The sequence below is a fragment of the Prionailurus bengalensis genome, chromosome A3 (assembly GCF_016509475.1).
Source record: "Prionailurus bengalensis isolate Pbe53 chromosome A3, Fcat_Pben_1.1_paternal_pri, whole genome shotgun sequence".
Taxonomy (NCBI): Eukaryota; Metazoa; Chordata; class Mammalia; order Carnivora; family Felidae; genus Prionailurus; species Prionailurus bengalensis.
In genome coordinates this window covers 114520824-114546168 of record NC_057354.1, presented here as the reverse complement: position 1 = coordinate 114546168, position 25345 = coordinate 114520824, and the positions used below count along the sequence as shown (strand labels likewise).

General features: G+C 40.0%; 1 protein-coding gene across 1 annotated transcript in view; it reads left to right on the top strand.

Annotated features, from left to right (window-relative positions):
* Window positions 1-11710: 11710 nt before the first annotated feature.
* The window catches only part of YIPF4 (Yip1 domain family member 4), a 30901-nt gene continuing 17266 nt past the window's right edge, over window positions 11711-25345 (top strand). Inside the window, exon 1 of the mRNA XM_043553246.1 lies at window positions 11711-12035. Within this exon, the coding sequence (XP_043409181.1) occupies window positions 11957-12035 (79 nt within the window). The 5' untranslated portion in view covers window positions 11711-11956. The remainder of the gene's footprint in view (window positions 12036-25345) is intronic.

Genomic DNA, 25345 nt, shown 5'->3' with positions numbered 1-25345 from the left:
ATGATTCTAATAGTGTTCCCTTCTTTTTGTACAACTGCTCCTCATTCTGTAAAACTAACAAAACAGAACCAAAAGCTATCAGGCAGCAACCATTGTCACTTTTGTACTTATTTTTTTCCACACCAAATAGGGACACACTGTATATACTGTTTGACATTCGTTTGTTTGTTTTTTTAATTTACTATATGTTTTCAGACCTTTCTATAGCAGTTAAGTTTTAAACTAATTCATTTTATTTAGTTATGTTTGTTTGTTTTAGTTATCTCTACACCCAATGTGGGGCTTGAACTCACAACCCTGAGATCAAGCGTCACATACTCTTCTTACTGAGCTAGCCAGGTGCCCCTTAAACTGCTTCATTTAAAAAATCAACCTCATTGGGGAGCCTGTGTGGCTCAGTTGGTTTGGCATCTGACTTTGTCCCAGGTCATGATCTCTTGGTTGACAAATTTGAGCCCCACGTTGGGCTCTGACAGCTCAGAGCCCGGAGACTGCTTACGGTTCTGCGTCTCTCCCTCTCTCTGCCCCTCCCCTGCTCGCACTCTGTCTCCCTCTCAAAAATAAATAAACATTAAAAAAAATTTTTTTAATAAAAAAAATCAACCTCGTTAGGGCTCCTGGGTGACTCAGTTGGCTGAGTGTCCAACTCTTGATTTGGGCTCAGGTCATGATCCCAGGCTTAATTCTCCTCTCTCTCTCTCCCTGTGCCTCTCTCCCCTGCTTTCACACACTCTCTCTCTCTCTCTCAAAACAAAACAAAACAACAACAACACACAAACAAAAATATCAACCTCATTAAGGTATAATTATATACAAGACATACATATATATGGTATATTTGTATGCAGGTATTATATTATGTATTTGATGTATATATGTTTATTATATATAATAAATGTTAATGATTATAATAATTATATATTATATAACACATTTGTATGTATATATTATTATATTATATTAAAATATAATTATATATGATACAAAAACTACAGACAATAAAATGCAAGGAGCTTTGACAAATGTACACACCAAAGTCAATAATACCCCAGTCTATATTTAGACTATTTCTATCACTGCAGAAAGTTTCCTTGTATAATCCATCCCTCCTATTCCTCACCAAAGCAACCACTGATCAATTTCTTTAACTGTAAATTAGTTTCACCTGTTCTAGAGAGTCATATAAATGGAAAAATGTAGTATGTTCTCTTGTGTCTGGCTCCTTTCACTTACCATCATGTTTTTGAGATTTGCCTTGTTTGCATTTATTGGTAGTTAAGTCCTTTTTTGATTGAGCAGTATTCCATTGTATAAACAGATTAGTTTATTTATCAATTTGATTGATTGGCATTTGATTTGTTTCCAGTTTGTGGCTATAATGAGTGAAACTGCTATGAACATTCATATATTACTATCTTTAAGGACATGTATTTTCATTTCTCTTGGATAAATACCAGTAGAATTTCTGAGTCATACGGTAAGTGTATGTTAATTTTTTTAATGTTTATTTTTTGAGAGAGAGAAAGAGTGCGTGAGAGAGTGGGGAGAGGGGCAGGGAGAGGGAGACAGAGGGTCTGAAGCAGGCTCTGGTATGACAGCAGACAGCCTGATATGTGGCTCAAATTCACAAACCGTAAGATCATGACCTGAGCCAAAGTCCAGTGTTTAACTGAGCCACCCACGTGCCCCAAGTGTATGTTAATTTTGTAGAAGGTGCCAAACCATTTTTCAAAGTGGTTATTACCATTTTACATGCCTACCACCATGTAAAACTAACAGTTCCAACTGTTACAAATTCTCACCAACACTTGGCATTATCTATCTTTTTTATTTTAGTGGTATCTCATTATGTATTTTTAATTTTCATTTAATGATGTTGAACATCTTTTCATGTACTTTATCATTCTTTCATAAATCTTCTGTGAAGTATCTGTACAGATCTTTTGCCCATTTTACAAATTAAGTTGTCTTCTAATTACTGACTTTCAAGAGTTCTTCATAGATTCTGGATATAAATTGTTTGTTGGTTATATGTACTGTGAGTGTTTTCTCCTAATCTGTGGTTGCTTTGATTGTATCCAGGAATTAATTTATAGAGATAATGGAGTGACCAAATGGAGAGATCAATACCAATAAAAGAAGTTTTATTACTTACAACTCCCAGTAGAAGGAGGGGACGCCACATCACACAGGGCTGCCCGAGCAGCACCGGAATTGATCAGGAGACAGGAGAAAAGGAGAAAGCTTAGCCCACAGCCTGCATTATAGTTTTCACAGGAAGAAATGGTAAGGCAGGGCAGGCAAGTTTGAACAAGTTTAGGATTAGACAGTTTGAATAATTTTGGCAAACTCTGGGATATAATGGTGACTCTGGGGTGATTTAAGGCAAGGGAATAATGGCTTGGTGCCTGTTAGTAAAGTTGGTGGTTGGGGATGTCTTTGGATTAGTTGTTTTGCATAAGAAAGGCACACATACAGACAAGTGTTTCGCTGTTTCTAGGAATTAGTTAGCCCTGGTAGTCACAGGCTCTCCCAGCTAGCAAAACCCCCGAGCAAGCCAAGCATCATAAAATATAAAATATTAAAAACATGGTTAATACAAAGGTTTTATTAATACAACGGCCTTGTATCTTTTGGAAAACAAAACATTTTCCTTTTTATAAATTCTACCTTGGTGTGTTTTTTTTGTTTTTTTGAGGGGGGCTTTGTTTGTTTTTTGAGAGAGAGATAGTGGGACTGAGAGAGAGAGAGAAAGAGAGAGAGAGAGAGAGAGAGAGAGAGAGCTAGAGTGAGCATGTGTACACACTCCTGAGCTCGCACCCAGCAGAGGGGCAGAGGGAGAGGGAGAGCGAGAATCCCAAGCAGCCTCCACACCCAGCCCAGTGTGGAGCTGGACAAGGGGCTCAATTGCACAACCATGAGATCATGACCTGAGCTGAAATCAAGAGTCAGACGTTTAACAGTCTGAGTAACCCAGGAGCCCCTGAATTCCACCTTATTAATTTTTTCTTCTTTGGTTCATGCTATTTGTGTCCTATCTACAAAATCATTGTTATCCCAAGCCACAAAGATTTTCACCTAAGTTTTCTTGTAGAGGTTTTATAATTTTAGCTTTTACATTTAGGTCATTGATCCATTTGGGGATAGTTTTTGTTTATGAAGATGATGAGTTGAAGTTTGTTTTTTTCCCCATAGAGATGTCCAATTTTTCCAGCATGATTGGTTGAAAAAAATATCCTTTACCCATTGAATTTGTGAATCTGCTTCTGGATTCTATTCTGTTCCATTGATTTATATGTCTGTTCTTATGCCATTATCACACTGTCTTGATTATTGCATCCTTATAATAAGTCTTGAAATCAGGTAGTGTAAACTCTTCAATTTTTTTTTTAAGAACTGTTTGCATTTCCATATAAATTTAAAGTTTTACTGATTTCTCTTGGGGCGCCTGAGTGGCTCAGTCGGTTAAGTGTCTGACTTCAGCTCAGGTCATGATCTCAAGGTTCATGAGTTTGAGACCTGCATTGGGCTCTGTGCTGACAGCTCAGAGCCTGGAGCCTGCTTCAGATTCTGTGTCTCTTTCTCTCTCTGCCCCTACCCTGTTTCTCTGTGTCTCTCAAAAATAAATAGATGTTAAAAAATTTATTGATTTCTATTTTTTTAATGTTTTATTTATTTTGAGAGAGAGAGAGTGTGTGAGCAAGGGAGAGGCAGAGAGAGAGGGAGAGAGAGAGTCCCAAGAAGGCCCCATGTTCAGCGCGGAGCCTGATGCAAGGCTCAACCTCACAAACCATGAGATCATGACCTGAGCTGAAAGCAAGAGTTGGACACTTAACTAAGACACGCAGGCACCCTTATTGCTTTCTATTTTTAAAGGAAGCCTTTTTGACTTCTGTTTTCTGGTCTGGCGTATAGAGAAGTCATTACTCCATCCGCATACCAAGTAAAAAGTAACTGCCTAAACTGAAAATCAACACCTCTTTTTAGATCTGTCAGAGAATTGGGGCAAGCAGGTGCCCCCCCAGGCTGGAGAGAAAGACAGGAAGATACAGAAAGTCCTACTTCCTGGAGTAGAAACCCAGAAGGAGTAGAAACTGATAATCAGAAACCTCTCAGGAACCAGTATCAGAAAAGAACTGGACCCCAGCACATTTATATGTAGAGCTGGAGGATCTGAGGCTTTCAGAGATGAGAGAAACAAGAAAAGTTGTCAAAACGAGAAAGAGTATCTTTGTGAGCAGTTTTTCAAATCGGCCAACTCATTAGCAGGTCATGATGGTAACTTAAGTGGGTTACAATTAGTATATATATTTTTAGTTTTTTAATTTTTTTTAAGTTTATTTCTGTTTTTATTTTAAGTAATGTCTACACCCAATGTGGGGTTTGAATACACAACCCCAAGATTAAGAGTCGCATGCTCCTCTGATTGAGCCAGGCAGGTGCCTTAAGATATATATTTTTAATGAAATAGAATTAAAACTATCAGAACACATGAACGTTTTATTTCAATTATTTATGTACCCTGGCACTGGGTACTGATAGAAGATGTATTTCTTTAAAAAAATTTTTTTTTAATGTTTATTTTTGACAGAGAGAGAGACAGAGCATGAGCAGGGGAGGGGCAGAGAGAGAGGGAGACATAGAATCCAAACCAGGCTCCAGGCTCTGAGCTGTCAGCACAGAGCCCGACGTGGGGCTCAAACTCACAGACCACGAGATCATGACCTGAGCCGAAGAAGGACGCTCAACTGACTGAGCCACCCAGGTGCCCTTAGAAGATGTATTTCTTATCGCGAGTGGCAGTCAATGCAGTTTTGAAGGTCAGTGTTCTAGAGCAACCCCTGTGGAGGGATATTTAATTCTGCCTGGAAGAGGTGACTTTTGAGTTGTTTTGAAGGAAACCAAAGTGCACCAGGCAGTAAAGGCAGAAGGGTATTTCTAGGCAGAGGGGCAGCATAGAGAAGGAGCCATGGGGGGTTACAGCCTGGAAGCAAGGATGAGGATAGCACGTGAGTGTGAGCAAGGGCCTATTTTGGTGTCAGGACTGAGTGCAAATTCCAGCTCTACCACTGTTAAGCTGGGAGGCCTTAGTACACAGAAAAGACTCAGTAAACTTCCTTCCCTTTCTACCCCAACAAAAAAGGTATGGGTCTTGTAGGTATCAGACCTCCACTGACTAAGCAGAGTTCAGTGAGAACAGACAAGAGGAAGAAGATAGAGGAAGGAGCCAAGAAGATCCTTGTATTCACATGTAAACACAATAAGCTAGTCCCTGAGTTGGCCATCAGTCACTTTGTGTGCTAAAATAATGAATTAAAATTGCTACGTGGATCATCAGGCAGGCATCTCAGCTGATTCTGAAGTTGCCAAAAATTCATATTCAGTTTGGATACTAGAAAATATTATTCTTACTACCAGTGTTGTAGCTGAATTATGTTCCCCAAAATCCATATGTTGAAGCTCTAACCCCCAGTACTCACTCTATGGCTATTTGGAAATAAGGCCTGTAAAGAGGTAATTAAGTTATAATGAGGGTGGGCCCTAATCCAATCTGACTGGGGTCAGATGTTAAATTAACGCAAAGAGAGACCCCAGGGATTCTTGCCCAGTGGAGACCATGTGAGGACACAGTGAGAAGGCAACCGTCCCAAAACCAAGGTTTCAGGTGACACCTGGGTGGCTCAGTTGGTTAAGCATCTGACTTTGGCTCAGGTTATGATCTTGCGGTCTGTGGGTTCGAGCCCCGCAAGGAGCTCCGAGCTGACAGCTCAGAGCCTGGGGCCTGCTTTGGAGTCTGTGTCTCCCTTTCTCTCTCTGCCCCTCTCCCACTCATGCTCTGTCTCTCTCTCAAAAATAAATATTAAAAAAAATTTTTTTTGAAAACGAAGGTTTCAGGAGAAACCAAAACTTCTGACACTTTGATCTTGAACTGTAGCCTCAAGAACTGTGAGAAAAATGCTTTCTGTTTCTGTGGTATTCTGTGATGGTGGCCTGAACAGACTATAAGACAGCAGAGAAGTTTGCCCAACTTTTAAGAGAGTGACAGGAGACGTGGTTCTATCTTTTTTTTAAAAGTTTATTTATTTTAAGAGAGAGAGAGAATTCTAAGCAGCCTGATGCAGGGCTCAAACCCACGAACAGTGAGATCATGACCTGAGCCCAAATCAAGAGTAGGTCACTTAACCAACTGAGCCAACCAGGCACCCCAAAGCAGTCATTTAAACTCTCTGCCAGTTTCCACCTCTCTAAACTAGGGTTGTAAGGATTAACTGAGAGAAAGTATGTAGAGACCCTGTCAGTACTGTCAATAATAGATGTCCTGTGAACAGCAGTTTCCTTCACTTCTCTCTCCAGATATCAGCTTTCTTGCCAGGAATTCAGAGGCTGAAGGGACTACATAGCTCCCCCACCCCCAGGCCTTTTCAGTTCTGACCTATGACTCTCACAACACTTTTAGGAAAAAGAGTAGGTTTCCTTTCTATAAGTCCAACAAGTATTTTTCAAAGTCCTTTCCTTCACTTTGTCTCATAGAAAAACACACCTCTCTGACTTAATGTGCATTTAACATCAATTCCAAGTAATCTCATGACACCCCAGCAGACCAGGCTAACACCCCTAAAATTTTCCCAACAGTCAAATCCAGCCATGCAAAAGCACATTCTTCAGTGGTAAGCCTTTTATATCCCCACACCCAAGCTTTAATTGAATGTAAACCCACAGTTTAGTATTTGATTCTGAAACCCACCTAAAACTCCCTTCTCTCTCCCCACGTTACCTGGCTGAGCAATCCAGTTGCCCTCTTCTTGGTGGATCAAAAGAGGCTTTCAAAATAAAGTTTCTTCTTATTAGCTTCCCATTTCACGTAAAGTGTTGTGTGGGTTGAATGTCTCCCTGTGCCTGTGGTAGGGTATTGTAAGAGAAGGGCCAACATAAGTTCCTTTTTTTTTTTTTCCAAAGCGTAGTAAGAATGGTTTGGATACCAAAACTACCAGTTCAGAAAGGGAAGATGAGAGGAAGTAGAAGTAGCAAGGGAAAGAAGCTGACCGTGAACCTTAAAGGCACAATAGCTAGAAATTCGCATCAGGAAAGGAATTACTCATGAGACACTATACTCATTATTCACAACACATCAGTCTTACTTCTGTTGGTTTATTTATTCTATAGCTAAAATGAAGCAAAGTGTTTTTGAACATTTAATACATACTAATTTTTATGATTAAATGAGTGAGAGAGAAATTAAATGAGCCAGTTGGGTTGGCTAAAGCATATTGCTATTGCAGTCACAGCCACCCGTGCCAAGGATCCCAGCAGACTTCTAGCACATGTATATTCTCGGTCATCAGGGTCCTGGGCAACATTAGCACAGAGCAAATGGATGCATGGGACATTCTCCTGAATGTGAAGAGCCATAGGTTCCACTGACACACACACGTTCAAACCTTGTGATCACAGACTCCAGGAAGCCAGCTGACATTCAGCTCTGGAAATGGAGAAATCTCCCGGAAGTTCTCTTGAAAATGACACTCTTGTGTAATCTTTCCTCTATCTTTGCACAAACTACCATGAACTTTTTATGTTCCTTAACTGCCTAGTTCAAAAAGAGCACTCTGACGTTCACCTGACAGAGGGGGATAGCTAAGTTGTCCCCTAAATCATTTTCTGCATGTCGGGTTTTCTATGGGAGTAACAGCAGTCTTTTCCAGCTTGTGAGCTGGGTTTCTCTGATGTGAGATCAAGGGCTGTGCTACTGGCTGGGTTTTAAATTTTTTGTGTGTGTTTATTTATTTTTGAGAGAGAGAGAGAGGGAGAGAGTGCAGGCTAGGGGCAGAGAAAGGGGGACAGAGGATCTGAAGCAGGCTGTATGCTGACAGCAGAGACTTGGGTGCAGAGCTTGAACTCAAGAACCGCGAGATCATGACCTGAGCCAAAGTCGGATGCTTAACCAACTGAGCCACCCAGGCACCCCCTAAATTTTAATGTAAATGTATGTTCATGGAGAAAGAACTATATAAATAGTCTGGGGGGAGGTAGGATTATGGTAATTAAAAATTTTCTTCTTTGCTTGCTTATCTGTATATTCTAATTTTCTGTAATAAACTCATATTGCTTTTTAATAACAAATTATATAATACAGGATAAAAAGGGGAAACATAGAAATGTGGTCATAGTGGGCCACCCAAATGTATCAGGTCTTAACCCCTGGAGATCGTAAATGTTGTATTTTTGTAGATGTGGATCTTGAGATGGGGACCTAATCCTGGATTATCTGGATGAGTTCTAAATGTGATCACAAATGTCCTTATAAAGGAGAGGCAGGGGAACCTGGGTGGCTCAGTCGGTTAAGTCTCCGATTTTAGTTTGGGTCATGATCTCACGGTTTGTGAGTTCATGCCCCATGTTGGACTGTGTGCTGACAGCTCAGAGCCTGGAGCCTGCTTGGGATTCTGTGTCTCCCTTTCTCTCTGCCCCTCCCCAGCTCTCTCTCTCTCTCTCTGTTTGTCTGTCTCAAAAATAAATGAACATTAAAAAAAAATTTTAAAAACTGCCAAACAGTTGTCCTTATGTGTTAGAGTTCCAGTTGGTCCACAACCTCTCCAATGCTTAGTATTATCAGTCCTGTTAAATGTAGCTATTCTAATGAGTCTGTAGTGGTATCTCATTGTGGTGATAATTTCCATTTCCATTGTGACTAATGATGTTGGGCGCCCTTAATGTGCTTATTGGCCAAATGAATATCTTCTTTCATGAAATATATCTGTGAATTTTTCTTCCATGTTTTAATGACAATGATTTATAAAAATTATCTAAGTATTCTAAAGACAAATCATTTGTCAGATATATGGATAGTGAATATTTCCTACCAGTCTGTGGTTTGTCTTTTCATTGACTTAATGTCTTCAGCAGTTTTTAAATTTTGTGAAGTTCAAGTCACCATTTCTTTTATGATTTGTGCTTTTCATATCACATTAAAGACCTTTGTTAACACTAGTAGCAAAGATTCCATCTGCAGTCTTAATTATCCTTTGCCATGTAACATAACATAGTCAGAGGTTCTGGGTATTAGGATTGGACATCTTTGGGGGTCATTATTCTGTCTACCACATATGTCCATCATCAGAATGAGGAACTGTTCTTCTGTTGCAATTGTTGAGTGTTTTTTTTTCCTTCCTTGTAGACATTTTTATTTATTTATTTTTTAATTTTTTTAACATTTATTTATTTTTGAGAGACAGAGAATGAGCAGGGGAGGAACAGAGAGAGAGGGAGACACAGAAACCGAAGCAGGCTCCAGACTCTTAGCTGTCAGCACAGAGCCCGACCCGGGGCTTGAACCTGTAAACCACGAGATCATGACCTGAGCGAAAGTTGGAGGCTTAACCTACTGAGTGCAATGGCTACTGCTTCATTTCTACCTTACAAATCTTGTGCAAACTCTTCTTTTGAGAAACTTTAGCCTAAAGGCATATGGGAAAATGGATTATAGAAATCATAGTTCCAACTTAACTGACTGGACCCAGTACAAATGATCACATCCTTCAAATCTTTGCTCAAATGTGACTTTCCCAATTTTGCCTATCCTGATCATCCTATTTGAAACTGCAACTCATCTCACGTCCTTTGTAACCCAACGCCCTCCTAGATTGCCTTTAAATATTGGTGTTCTGGAGAGTACCACTCTTGGCACTCTTCTCTCACTTACTACACTCTTACTGGGAAATCTCTTCTGTATTCATACATGCAATTACCAACCATACATTGATAATTACAATGCTACACTGTGCACGGGGTCCTTATTACCAAAGAATAACTAGACAGCTCAACCTGCATGTTCTAGTGCAGGTTGTTCAAAACTTTCCCTTATCCCCAAACCAGGTCCTCTTTTATTTACTCACTTAATAAATAACACTTCCAACCACCTAAGCAAGAAACATGAAGTCACGCTAGGCTCTTTCCTTTTCTTCATTCCAAATCTCTTCTCCTTGATCACTAAGTCCTGTGGATTCCTAAACTTAATATGTCTCATATGGGCTTCCTCTTTTCCATCCCCAATGTTGCAACCCTCATCCACAATTTACTTATATTTCTGCAAAAGTCTCATAGAAGTCTCTGATCTCCAGGTGTGCCTAGGTGGCTTAGTTAAGTGTCTGACTCTTGGTTTTGGTTCAGGTCATGATCTCATGGTTTGTAGGTTCGAGCCCTGCATTGGGCTCTGAGCTGACAGTGCAGAGCCTGCCTGGGATTCTCTCTCTCCCTCTCTCTCTGCCCCTCCCCCACTCTCTCTCACTTGCAGAAATGAATAAACTAAAAAAAAAGTCTCTGCTCTTCAAGTCAAAATACCTACTACTGTGGATATTTTAAGTAATAATTCTAACAAGGATATCTGATATGTTATTCCTTTGCTCTAACTCCTTTAATGGTTCCTCCAATACTTCCATGAAGAAAAGCTAATCCTTTGAATAGCAGGTAAGATTATTCATGATTTCTTCTTTACCTATTCATGCAATCTCATCTGTACCCATTCTCTCCTATGAAATGTAAGCTCCAAGTAAACTAAATGACTTCCAGTTTCCCAAGTCCATTAAATGGTCTCTGGAATGTTCTGACCCAAGCTGACAGCACCCCCCCCCACAACCCATCCTCTTTGCCAGCAAGTTTTTGCTCATCCTTTAAGTACCAACTTGTTACCTCCTATGCAAAAAATATCAATATTCCTTTTTACACATTAATGGCCATGCCTTCCCATTGCTCTACTGCTTATGCATCATGCATCTCTGCAAGTCTGTCTCATGATATATCCTCAAACCCTCTCCTTCCAAATTGGAAGCCATGGTTATGTAGCTTGGACATTAAATTTAAGTATATGTATTTAAAGATTTAAGAACCTCAGTGGGTGGGGCACCTGGGTGGCTCAGTCCCTTGAGTGTGGGACTCTTGATTTTCACTCAGGTCATGATCTCACAATTCCTGAAATTGAGCCCCACATCACCCTCTGTGCATAGAGTCTGCTTGGGATTCTCGATCTCTCTCTCTCTCTCTCTCTCTCTCTCTCTCTCTCTAACCCCCTCACCCCTGTCCCTCCTACCCTCCCACTCTCTCTAAAATAAAACAAACCAAACAAAAAACCTAGATGAGTTTGTAAACTTTGATAAGTGTATCAACAGACAGGGCCTTGTAGCGAATAGAGCCCTGAACTAGAAGTCAGGAGATTTGAGTACCCTACATTAGGGTACTTATCTTTTCTGGCCTCAGTTGTCTCTCTCATAAATACACAAGTGTGTCTAGATGACAGCCCTAGTTTCTAGGTAGCAATTTACAACTTATCTTCTTTTTTATTATCCAGTCCAGCCCCCTTCCTTTCACACATGACTCAGGGATGATATATAACTCAGTCAAAATGTTATTACAATTACTTAATGACTAAAGACAACGCAATCTGGGGCTCCTAGACCTCCAGAAATGTTCTTAGCTCTAAAATTTTTTTAGAATTTGTCCAGTTAACAAAAACGGACGAAAGAAATAAAGAAAAGCCACAAGAGAAGACACGTCAAGTAAAAAATAGCAGCCAAGAAGGCTGGGGAAACCTAGAGGTCCCACCAATTAGAAGTGAACTTCCTGTCCTTGGGTCAACTTCCGGAATCAACAATGGGGAGACCCAATCGGAACCTTCCTCCAGGAGCCAATGGGAAAGCACATTACAAAGAGCCAATCGAAGGGGCGCTGTCACTGTTATGGTCCTGTCAGGGCGCCGGCGTCGTGGTGTTTGGGCGGCCGCCACCTAAGAGACTTTGGTGGGGCAGACTCGGGGGCAGCTCGTCTCCGGCCTCGCTCCCAGCTTGCACCTCCCGGCTCGCGGGCCTCACCGTAGGGCGCGCGTGCGGGCCGGTGTCGCGGCCGCCTTGGGGCCTGGGCCCAGCCGCAGCCTCCTCCACCGCCGCCGGCTCGGAGGGGCCGCGAGATGCAGCCGCCGGGCCCACCCCCGGCGTATTCCCCCTCGAACGGGGACTTCACCTTTGTCTCTTCGGCAGACGCGGAAGGTGAGCCTGAGCCCCAGGTGGACGCGGGGTGCGACGCGGTGGGCTCTTTGTGGTGCCGAGGCGGTTGCGGCCGGGTGGGGACCGGCAGGAAGCCGCTTGGGGACTCGAGCCCTCTGCGCCTGCCGGCCTTCCGAGGGGGCCTGAGTAGACGGAGGGCTTTGGGAAGGCGTCCCAAATTACTCACTTGGCTTCTGGCTCTCCCCACACCTCAGCGGGGCCCACGGAACCGTAAGATTTTATTTCTGCAATGACTTGCTGTTAATCAAAAAAGGAGTGGTCCAGTTGGCGAGGGTGGGTGTGAAAGAATGAAAACGGGGTAGGAGAGCTGTGTTCCTCTCTTATTTACCGAGAGAGAACTTTATGCCGATGTTAGATTCGGCACTGCGAATACAAACTTCTTAGAGGAGTTCGTGTTTTGTATGGACTCCGATATCCTGCCTGCGTCCCAGTTTTCCTCCTGTTGTGTAGTGTTTGACCTCAATATTCAGAGAAGCGGGCCCAAGTGTGTTTGGAAGTTCTTGTAATACAGTTAGGTGTCCCCAAGGGCATCTACGTATTTCCTTGTGCTGTTGTGAGGAAGCCGTTGTGCCGGAGAGATTTTTCTTTTTTTACATCGTAGGAAAGTTTTTCCTCCTTTTCTCTGTTCCTTACCAGACTCTTTCTGACCTGACTCTTTCTCTGCTAGTCGGCTTCGAATTTTAATTTTATTAGACTGTATACACCAATTTTTTGCCAACGACCAGACTTACTGCCCTATATGAAAAAAAAAGGTATGCATAAAGCTGTAGAAATTTCAATCTAGAGAGCCTAACGTTTGCTCAGAAATCTGATTTCAGAGTGCATCAGTTAGTATAGCTTATTTTCCTTTGTTTTGTTTTCCTTGTTTTGATTTCTCAGTGGCGTTGTTTAAAAAATAATATTGTAGTTTTGGTCGTAACTTAAAATGGAAAAAAATTTTTTATTTATCGTGGAGAACATAGCTGATACATTTATTTCAAAGCTAATATGAATAGGGGCACCTGGGTGGCTCAGTCGGTTGAGCATCTGACTTCACCTCAGGTCATGATCTCACAGCTTGTGAGTTGGAGCCCCACATAGGGCTCTGTGCTGACAGCTCAGAGCCTGGAGCCTGCTTCAGCTTCTGTGTCTCCCTCTCTCTCTCTCTCTCTCTCTCTCTGCCCCTAACCCACTCGCATTCTGTCTCTGTCTCTCTCAAAAATAAATAAACATTAAAAAAATTTTTTTTAAATAAATAAATAAATAAAGCTAATATGAATATTTGGTGAAATACAGCAACCCAAAAGATTTCGATTTGTTTAATCTATACTTGGTAGCACAGTGCTTCGGGAGGAATATCAAATTTAATTTTCCAGACCTAAAATCATGGCCTTTTGAATTGTTCAAAAATTTTGAATTATTGTTCAAACTCGTGTATTTATGTATATATGTTTCCTATCCTCCCCTGCCCCCAGGAATAACCTCTCTCTCTCTCTCTTTTTTTTTTTTTTTAACATTTATTTATTTTTGAGACTGAGAGAGAGAGAGAGAGAGAGAGAGAGAGCATGAACAGGGGAGGGTCAGAGACATAGAATAGAGGGAGAAACATATAGACATAGAAAAGAGGGAGACATAGAATCCGAAACAGGCTCCAGGCTCTGAGCTGTCAGCACAGAGCCCGACGCGGGGCTCGAACCCACAGACCGCGAGATCATGACCGGAGCCGAACGCTCAACCGACTGAGCCACCCGGGCGCCCCTGGAATAACCTCTCTTAAATACACCTAAGAAATCTAACAATGATACAACAAGCAAACCCTCTGACTCTGTACACGAAACCAAGAAGCCTGGAATAAGTAAACCTAACGGATATAAGGTTTATTCGAACTTCTCCATTTAGCCTTTTAAGGATACCTATGCTTCCTGGATACCGAGGATGTATAGACAAGGATAGATATATGTCTAATAATACCCTCAGGCATATAACATTGTACAGTTTAAATTTATAGAGTATTTTAAGCAAATAACTTGTTTGATCTTTATAAGAATTCTGCTGAGCTTCATTATTCTTGTATTCTGTCATGAAAATGAGGCTTAGAGAAGTTCAGTAACCTCTGCATGAAGGATCTGAATTAAGAGCTAGTGAAATTGTGATGCTGCTTTCTTAAATATTTTTATAAATTGCATAGTGTATCTGAAGAATAGTGTTAAGAGTCCTGGGTTTGCGTCCTGGTTTTGCCAGTTACTGTCTATATGATATTGCCCAAGTCATTTAGCCTCTCTTAGTTTCAACTTTCTCATATACAAAATGGGAATTAATACACAGTGCTCAAATATTTTGCAAATGCACAGCACTTAGTACCGTATCTGGTGGAGTTAAGAGCTTGGTACATGTTAGCAATGCTGCTGCTACTTATTTTTCACTATTAACTGGCCCCACACTTAGTTTTTATTGTTCTCTAACATGAAAATTTGACTCTGTAACTCCAGGTCTTTTCCCTGGTTCTTAAGCATATTATGTAATTTCTTTCTTCTCCCTTTTCCTGCCTTTTCTCTAACCATGAGTATTTTCAGTGTACCTTCCTTCTAGATTCTGTCCAGGTCTTTCTTAATGATACCTATCTACACTATTTATGCACACATATCCTTTGTTCTAAAATGTGCCTCACTCAGTGTTTGTCTCCACACCTATACATATCCTAGTCCCCAGGCTTCGAATGCCTTTCTGCTCCTTACCTGAAGTTGAGAATTAACACTGAACTGGCATGCTCATTCCTTGGGGAAACCTTGCTTAACTGTCCGTCAGAAACAGACTTCCCTGATTGTTTCTGTGTCCCAGCACCTGCCACAGAATCCAGACTATAAACATCAGAAAATAATTGTTGAAGGGATAAATGATTCTTCCTTTCTTTTATCTCCTATGACATTGATACTTGGGACTATAAAACTTAGCACATTTTGTATAGTGTAACTAAAAAACTGCTGGATTTAGAGCCAGCAGACTTCAGTTAAAGTCCTGAGCCTTATAGTAGTGATGTGATATCGGGCGAGTTACAGAGTTTCTATAAACTTTCATATTGTCTTCTATAAAATGAAAAGCAAAGGGGCGCCTGGGTGGCGCAGTTGGTTAAGCGTCCGACTTCAGCCAGGTCATGATCTCACGGTCCGTGAGTTCGAGCCCCGCGTTGGGCTCTGGGCTGATGGCTCAGAGCCTGGAGCCTGTTTCCGATTCTGTGTCTCCCTCTCTCCCCCGTTCATGCTCTGTCTCTCTCTGTCCCAAAAATAAATAAACGTTGAAAAAAAAAATTTTAATAAATAAATAAATAAATAAAATGAAAAGCAGGGACGCTGGCTGTCTGAATCATAGAGCATGCTACTCTAGACCTCGGGGTTGTGAGTTTGAGCCCCATGTTGGGTGCAGAGATTACTTATTTAAAAAAAATTTTTTTAATGAAAAATTTTTAATGAATAGCATACATAATGTGAGTTATTTAAAATGTGTATAAAAGCAAGTTCCATAAGTACAAGTTAAAAACGCATGAGCTATGTGTGAATCAGCCAATAAACGAGTAGTGAAACCCAGGCTGAATCATTCAAGTCTATGGTATAAAACTATATCCAAAAGCAGTACTGAAATGCATGTGTATAAATGCAACAGTGTAATGATACCATTATGTATATGTAAAGTGTAGTATAGAAGTTTTTAGGGATCCTTTGACTTTATTTCCTATCAGATAAATAAGTAATTCTTTGCCTGGTTTATGTCCTGAGCACTTAGTAATACAGAGTCTGCCTTAATCATAATTTGCATTTTAATAAGATCCTGCTGTGATTCATATGCACATTAAAGCTTGAGAAGCACTGATTTAGAATGTTATGAACGATTATGTCTCAAAAATAAATAAATGTTTAAAAAAATTTTTAAAAAAATTTTTTTTTTCAACGTTTATTTATTTTTGGGACAGAGAGAGACAGAGCATGAACGGGCGAGGGGCAGAGAGAGAGGGAGACACAGAATCGGAAACAGGCTCCAGGCTCTGAGCCATCAGCCCAGAGCCCGACGCGGGGCTCGAACTCCCGGACCGCGAGATCGTGACCTGGCTGAAGTCGGACGCTTAACCGACTGCACCACCCAGGCGCCCCTAAAAAATTTTTTAAAAAAGAATGTTATGAATGATTAGAAGAGGAGGAAATTTTTTCTAGCTGTAAGATCACGGACAGTTTAATGGAGATGATAATTTGCCTAACTTTGAAGGATAGATAATGTTTTATATATATAGGATGGAATAAGTGCCTCCATGTGTTAGGGTCTGCATATGAGGAAGTCGCTGGCACCAAGAAATAGTTAATAAGAGATAAATTTCATTGTACATAATAAATGCTATAGAAAGTATTGTTCAAAGGAGGAAGTGGTTAACTGCAGGAAAGGATCAAGGAAGTATTCGGGGACAGATCAGGTATATTTTGGAGGATAAGTAGGCGTTCTTCCAGTTGAAAGGGGAAAGAGCATTCACTTAAGAACTGTGCCAGTACAATTCATGCTGGAGGCTGTCCATGTCTTATAGTTATTAATCTTCACAGACCTAAAACAATGCTGATTTAGACCATGAGCTTCTCAGGGTTAGAAGCTGCGCTTTTCTCATACCCACTGCCTAGCACTGAGCCCAGCATACAGCAGGAATTCAGTCAATGATGAATGAATGACCATGTGATACTTTTTGATTAAGATAAAGGTGTTGTGCTTCTAAAACTGAAGCCAGTACTAATTCAACAGAATTAAACAAGTAGTTGGAAAGTCATGAACACAGACAACTAAGCAAGAAAGATGATGTAAGCCACCGGATAGACATTTTCTCATCTTCATATTTTTGTACCTCTAAGTATCTTTGTATCTATATGGAAACATTCATCTTCCCTGCAAATCTTAAAGAAAAGGTTTCTTTCCTCTTTTCTAAAAGGATAACCCTCTACTAGTGCTTTTATGCTCATATCTTCTTGCCTTTTGTGGAACTTTTCTTTCTCTTCACTTTTTCTCTCTAGCATTTTCTTTCTTCTCTGTTTGTTACATCTCTACCATCACAGGTCCCCTCCTAAATTACAGGATTTTAAATTAAATTTTTAAGTAAAATTTTCACAGCCATACTATCTCTGTTATTTCCTGTTTCCTCAGCATCCAGAATCCCTACTCTTTGGCATTTTGCTTGCTTCCTTCCATCTTCAGCAGTGTTGCCCAGGGGGGAAGCTTCCATGACAACATAAATTTGACACATGACAAATGATGTGTTAACCTAAGGTAAACGAGTTTCCTTAATGTAGAACTCCCAGAGCCTTTGGGGCACCTGAGTAGCTCAGTCAGTTAAGCATTCAACTCGTGATTTTGGCTTAGATCATGATCTCACGGTTTGTGAGATCGACCATGTGATGGCCTCTGCACTGACAGTGCGGTGCCTGCTTTGGATTTTCTCTCTCCTTCTCTCTCTGTCCCTCCGTGCTTGCTCTCTCTCTCTCTCGAAAAATATATTTAAAAAAATTTTTTAAACTCAAGTGGGGGTTGTAGTATACAGGATTTTCCAAACTCAGTGAACACCAAAAGCCTTTTGTAAAGAGCATGTCACAGGATCCAGATTCTGCAGAATATGCATAAAGAAACACTTAACTTCTAAAGACAAGTTTGATTTTTACTTGATATTTTATACTCTTAACAATTTGTCCCCACTCTATCTTCTGCAGCTTTTGGAGATAAACTCTGCCTAACAGAAGCCTGCAGCTTCTATGCCTTTCTCCCTGCCATTTCTTTTCGTTGGAATGATTTCTCTTCTCATTCCCTTACTGCTGATCCCATTATCCCTCATAGCCAAATTCAGGTTCTACCTCTACATAGTCTTCCTGACCACCTCTCTAGTAACTTAGGCCTGTTTACTCCTTTGGCTCCTGTGATCACTTGGCAATTTGCATTGTCATTTACCTACAGAAGAGCGTGTTTTACAGTACTAATAGGGTTTTATGTTACATGCTATCTAAATTAGATTTTTAAATTGAGATATAATTTATATACCATAAACTTCACCCTTTGAAAGCATACAATTCAGTGGTTTTTAGTTTATTTATAAAGTTGTGCATCCACCACCACTGTCTAACCCTAGAACATTTCATCACTTCAAAAAAGCAAACCTATACCTATTTTTAGTTATTCTCCATTGTCTCCCAGCCTCTGGCAACCACTAATTTACTTTCTGTCCCTATAGGTTTGGCTATTCTGGACATTCATGTAAGTGGGATAATATGTGACTTTTTTTGTCTGGTGTCTTTTACTCAGTACTCAAAGTAATGTTTTTAAGTTTCATCCATGTTGCAGCTTGTGTTAGTAACTGTTCCCTTTTCTGGATGAATTATGTTCCATTGTTTGGATATATAGTACTATCAATTAGATTGTAAACTCCTCAAAGTAAAAACAAACAAACAAACAAACAAAAACTCCTCAAAGTATCTCACTTTTTTTATATCACTGTCAGGGCATTAAAGAAATAAGCTAAGTAATTCATAAATATTTATTGATAGATTAATTGATTAATATTGAAAACAGGGAAGGTACTAAAGTGAAAGTGACTTAATGTTTGTGATATAGTTCCTCTTGGCAAAGGGCAGAAACTTGTCTCTAGTCTCTTTCACTTTTTCAATATTGAGTTGGTCATCAACTATTTCAGACTAGCTCCAGAATAACTGTATAATGAATCTATTCTTCCTCCTCTACTGACACTGCCTTAGTTTGAGCTCTTACCATTTCTCATCTATACCGTAACCTCCTGACCATACTCCCCTGTGCAAATCTCTCCCCTGTTAAATCAGTCTTCCATTGTGCGACCAAGATTATGTTTCCAAAATACAAGTCCAATTTTGTATGTTTGCTTTATTAAAAGCTTTTAATGTCATTTATTGATTTAAACTCTATGGAGCTATTTTCCCTTCCATTCATTAATTAACTCAACATTTGTTGAACTACATATTTGTTAGTTGCCTACCATATAGGTCAGGCATTGTTATAAGTATTGGGGAGATATGTTCAAAACAAAACTACAACAAAAACACTTAGTTCTTGCCATCATGGAACTTACAGACATTAAATAATCACACAAATATATTATTATAAACGCTGTGAAGGAAAAGTCCAGAGGACTATGAAAGGAATCTAGTCTGGGAGATGAAGGAAAATTTCCTGAAGCAAGTATATGAGAACTGAAGAATGGGTGGCATTTAATTATGTGATGTTGGAGAAAACAGCTTGGTACAAAGTTTCTGAGATAAAGGGGATCCTGGTTCATTCAAAAAAACTGAGAGGCTTAGTGTGGCCAGAGCACAGATGGGGAAGGGCAGAAAATTGTTCTGGGGAAGTAGGCAGGGTGCATAGAGATTTTTGGACGTGAGCTAAAAAAAGCCGTGGAAGGCCACTGAAGGATTTTAACCAGGAGAGTGAAGGAATTGCATTTTACAAAGAATCTTCTGGCAGGGCGCCTGGGTGGCTCAGTCAGTTAAGCGTCCGACTTCAGCTTAGGTCATGATCTTGCAGTTTGTGAGTTCGAGCCCTGCATCTGGCTCCATGCTGACAGCTCAGAGCCTGGAGCCTGCTCTGGATTCTGTGTCTCCCTCTCTCTCTCCCCCTCCCCCACTTGCTGTCTCTCTCGCAAAAATAAACATTAAAAATTATTTTTTTAAAAAATCTTCTGGCTACAATTCAGAGAATGGATTGGAAGAAGACAAAGACACGAGTGACTAGGGAGAAAGCAGTTAGTAGACCATTATAGTCATGCAGGCAGGAGTCATAGTTTTCTATAGCTTGTGCTGGGAGTAGAAATGGAGAACAGTGGGCAGGTTCAAAAATATTTAGAGGTGAAAGTAACAATTTAATGGTGGATTGGATGGAGCAGGGAGCATGTGAATGAAGGAAATTGTCGAGGATAATTGAACTTCCAGTTTATCCAGCTGGGTGGATAATGGTATCATTCACTGAAAGAAACTAGAGGAAGACCTTAGATATCAAGAATGTAGTTTTGGAATATTGAATTTTAGGTGCTTTTGACATAGTTAAAAAGAAACATTAAGCTGATAGTTGATTATATAAGTTGATATAAGAAGACTGGGCTCAATTTTTGCTTTTTGAGCTCAGCCTTCTTCAGTCTTCTTACCCCCAGTTATGGTCTGAATGTTTGGGTCTCCCTAAAATTCATTATATTGAAATCCTAATGCCCAATGTAATAGTATTAGGTGGGGATTTGGGGAAGGTACTTAGGTTATAATGGTGGAACCCTGATAAATGGGAATAGTGCTGTTAATAAAAGATTCCACAGAGCTCCCTATTACTCCCTACTCCTGTATGTGGGTACAAGGAAAAGTCTGTAAGGCAGAAGAGAGCCCTTACTTGATTCTGTTGGCACCCTGATCTTAGACTTCCAGCCTCTAGAATTGTGAGAAATCCATTTCTATTGTTTATAAGGCACCCAGACTATGGTCTTTTTGTTATGGCAGCCTGAACAGGCTAAGACACTCCTATATAGGAATCATAGTATCTACAACTTACAGTACAGTATTGTAATCACTAAGTTGTAGCCATAATAATCCAATAATTATCAGTGTTCTTTTGAGTAAATGATAATTCTTTTAGTTTATTTATATATTTATTTGAGAGAGACAGAGGCAGTGTGAGCAGGGGAGGGGCAGAGAGAGGTGGGGAGAGAGAATCCCAAGCAGGCTCCTCGCTGTCAGCATAGACCTCGACGTGGGGCTTAAGCTCACATACTGTGAGATCATGACCCGAGTTGAAACCAAGAGTCGGACACTTAACCAACTAGCCACCCAGGAGCCCATGAGTAAATGATAATTTTTTGTCAAGGTGGCCAAACGTTTAGCCTACTCTTTGTGTGAAGATCCCCCTCCCCAGAAAGGATATTAAGTTTGATACAAGTTAGTAGTGTAGACAAAGGAATTGTTAGTTTCTTTTTTCTAAAAACTTTCTACTTTAACAAAAAAAATCATATCCACGTAGATATTATCACAAGTATACAATAGGCTAATGAAGTGTAATACATGGCATATAATGGGTGTGCAAGAATAGCTTCTCTTCCCTGTTTGAAAGTTGAGGGTCACCTGGGTGGCTCAGTTGGTTAAGCGGCCGACTTTGGCTCAGGTCATGATCTCACGGTTTGTGACTTTGAGCCCCGTGTTGGACTCTGTGCTGACAGCTCAGAGCCTGGAGCCTGCTTTGGATTCTGTGTCTCCTCTCTGCCCCTCCACTGCTCATGTTCTGTCTCTCTTTCTCTCTCTCTGTCAGAAATAAGGTAAACGTTAAAATATTAATAAAGTTGAAACTGACTTCTTAAAAATTTTTTAAATTTATTTTATTGAAAACATTTTTAAACATTTATTTATTTTTGAGACCTAGAGAATGAGTCAGGGAGGGGCAGAGACGGAGAGAGGGAGACACAGAATCCGAAACAGGCTTCAGACTCTGAGCTGTTAGCACAGAGCCCAACGCGGGGCTTGAACCCACAAACTGTGAGATCATGACTTAAGCTGAAGTCAAATCCTTAAATGAATGAGCCACCCAGGTGCTCTGAAAATGACTTTGTTTATTTATTTATTTATTTATTCATTCATTCATTCATTCATTTATTTATTTATTTATTTATGAAATTTATTGACAAATTGGTTTCCATACAACACCCAGTGCTCATCCCAAAAGGTGCCCTCCTCAATACCCATCACCCACCCTCCCCTCCCTCCCACCCCCCATCAACCCTCAGTTTGTTCTCAGTTTTTAACAGTCTCTTAGATGCTTTGGCTCTCTCCCACTCTAACCTCTTTTTTTTTTTTTCCTTCCCCTCCCCCATGGGTTCCTGTTAAGTTTCTCAGGATCCACATAAGAGTGAAACCATATGGTATCTGTCTTTCTCTGTATGGCTTATTTCACTTAGCATCACACTCTCCAGTTCCATCCACGTTGCTACAAAAGGCCATATTTCATTTTTTCTCATTGCCACGTAGTACTCCATTGTGTATATAAACCACAATTTCTTTATCTATTCATCAGTTGATGGACATTTAGGCTCTTTCCATAATTGGCTATTGTTGAGAGTGCTGCTATGAACATTGGGGTACAAGTGCCCCTATGCATCAGTACTCCTGTATCCCTTGGATAAATTCCTAGCAGTGCTATTGCTGGGTCATAGGGTAGGTCTATTTTTAATTTTCTGAGGAACCTCCACACTGTTTTCCAGAGCGGCTGCACCAATTTGCATTCCCACCAACAGTGCAAGAGGGTTCCCGTTTCTCCACATCCTCTCCAGCATCTATAGTCTCCTGATTTGTTCATTTTGGCCACTCTGACTGGCGTGAGGTGATACCTGAGTGTGGTTTTGATTTGTATTTCCCTGATAAGGAGCGACGTTGAACATCTTTTCATGTGCCTGTTGGCCATCTGGATGTCTTCTTTAGAGAAGTGTCTATTCATGTTTTCTGCCCATTTCTTCACTGGGTTATTTGTTTTTCCGGGTGTGGAGTTTGGTGAGCTCTTTATAGATTTTAGATACTAGCCCTTTGTCCGATATGTCATTTGCAAATATCTTTTCCCATTCGGTTGGTTGCCTTTTAGTTTTGTTGGTTGTTTCCTTTGCTGTGCAGAAGCTTTTTATCTTCATAAGGTCCCAGTAATTCACTTTTGCTTTTAATTCCCTTGCCTTTGGGGATGTGTCGAGTAAGAGACTGCTACGGCTGAGGTCAGAGAGGTCTTTTCCTGCTTTCTCCTCTAAGGTTTTGATGGTTTCCTGTCTCACATTTAGGTCCTTTATCCATTTTGAGTTTATTTTTGTGAATGGTGTGAGAAAGTGGTCTGGTTTCAACCTTCTGCATGTTGCTGTCCTGAAAATGACTTTTTAGCCAGCCATTCATGGGGAGAAAAAAGGTGGTCAAGCAAAGTTTACCATTTAAAATAATTAAACTATTTATTTTCATATATTTTAAATTCATAAGGTATTATATACATCTACAAAGGTGATAAAATTGCACAGAAGTATATACAATACACGAATATGTGCATATAAAACTGGTAAAACCTGAATAAGGTCTGCAGACTATACCAATGTCAGTGTCCTGGTTTTGATAGTTCTATGACATGGTACCATTAGAGGAAGCTTGATGAAGGGTACATGTAACCTTTCTGTATTATTTTTGCAACTTCCTGTGAATCTACAATTATTTCAGAATAAAAAGTTCAGTTAAAAGACTCATAAGGCAAACAAAAGAAATTTCTGTTAAATAATGTTTATGCCAAAATGAGATTTAATTTTTCCAAAGGTAGGTTCAGGAGATTTAATTGATTTTTTTTAAGTTTATTTTTTTGAGTAATCCCTGCACCCATTGTGGGATTCAAACTCATGACCCTGAGATCAAGAATTACATGCTTTTCCAACTGAGGCAGTCAGTAGCCCTGATTTAATTGATTTTGATTAATATGTACGATATAAAAAATTTACAATATCGAATAGTAAGGCTATTAAAACCATAAATCAAAATACTATGAATAAGAATATAACCTAAGATACAGTTTTATAAGAGGCTTTAAAATTTTTTCTTACGGAATAACATCAAACTGTAATGTGAATCTAGCAATCATTATGTACTTGCATTGGTTTCTTGATCTCTTTCTTTGATCTATGCAAGCATTAAAATGTTTTCTTAAGTAAATTTTAAAAGTTTTTAAATTTATATTTATTGAGAGAGAGAGAGCATGAGCAGGGGACAGGCAGAGATGGGGGGGTGGGGGGGAGAGAGAGAGAATCCCAAGAAGGCTCTGCACCATCAGCTCAGAGCCCATTGTGGGGCTGGAACCCATGAAGTGTGAGATCATGACCTGAGTGGAAACTAAGAGCCAGATGCCAACTGACTGAGCCACCAAAGCACCCAAAATGTTTTTATAACTAAGATGGAAGAATGGACTTTATCCTTTCAGTGTGAAATGTGCTTGTTTTTTAAATTTATTTTTATTTATTTTAATGTTTGTTTATTTTTGAGAGAGAGACAGAGTGTGAGTGGGGAAGGGGTAGAGAGAGAGAGGGACACAGAATCTGAAGCAGAGCTGGATATGGGGCTCAAACTCAGAAACCACGAGACCATGACCTAAGCCGAAGTCTGACGCTTAACCCACTGATCCACCCAGGCACCCCAAACATGTGATTGTTTTGTTGTGCTGCACAAATATACAATTCTGTTTTAGATTTAAGCACACATGGATTTTATTTTCCAATGAAATGCGGTGGTTTTTATCCTCATTCTTGTTGCTTGTTAAATAAGAAAAAGCTTCTTCACACATATAAGAAGTTAAAAAGTATCAACAAAATGTATATTGTTCATTGCAGGATATTCTTCTTTCTCAGAAATCTAGAACTCATCTAGCAGCAGAACAGTAAATCTCATCCTGAGTATACTATCTTACAGCACTGAGTTCTTACTCATCTTTCCAAGTGAAGTTGTTAGACTGAGAAGATTCAGAGAAAAGATCCCTCACCTAGTGATACACTTGAGTTTATTATTTTTTTTCTAAGTTTGTTTATTTTGAGAGAGAAAGCACAAGCAGGGGAAGGGCAGAGAGAAGGGAGGATAGAGGATCCTAAGTGGGCTCTGTGCTGACAGCAGAGGGCCCGATGTGGGGCTCAAACTCAGGAACTGTGAGATCATGACTTGAGTCAAAGTTGAATGCTTAACCGACTGAGCCACCCAGGTGCCCCTACACTTGGCGTTTAAAGGAAGGGAGAATTACTAGTAAATCTTGTCCTGTAGTTTTTCCAGGTGGCTTTCTGTTAAACTTGAAATTTACTGATCTTCCTCACTCTCAGGCAAATAGAAGTGGAAACATTTTTAAGATTTTCTTTTGCAGTAGATTTTATTCAAAGATTATTTTCTTTTAAATCCACTTATTCTCTTTACATGTTTTTATTTAGCAAATGATAAGAATATTATAAAATATATAGTAAGAAATAATTTAAAATTAATATTTTATAATACCTATCCTAGAGTTGACAACCAAGCTAGCTGGTTCTCACTCTGGTTTAACTTAAGATACCGGTGCTCCTGGAGTAGTTGGGAATCTTGTTATTTTCTGACATTCTTGTCAACTTGCTAACATGTTAGGCTAACTACCAGTTTTTTGGACGTTTCTTGTTGCTTTTTGTACCTACACCTAATTATATTTTGGGGGCACTAAGGGACGTGTGAAACTGCTATTGCTGGCATTCTTGCATATGTTCGTCATCTTTTCTTGCTTTATGA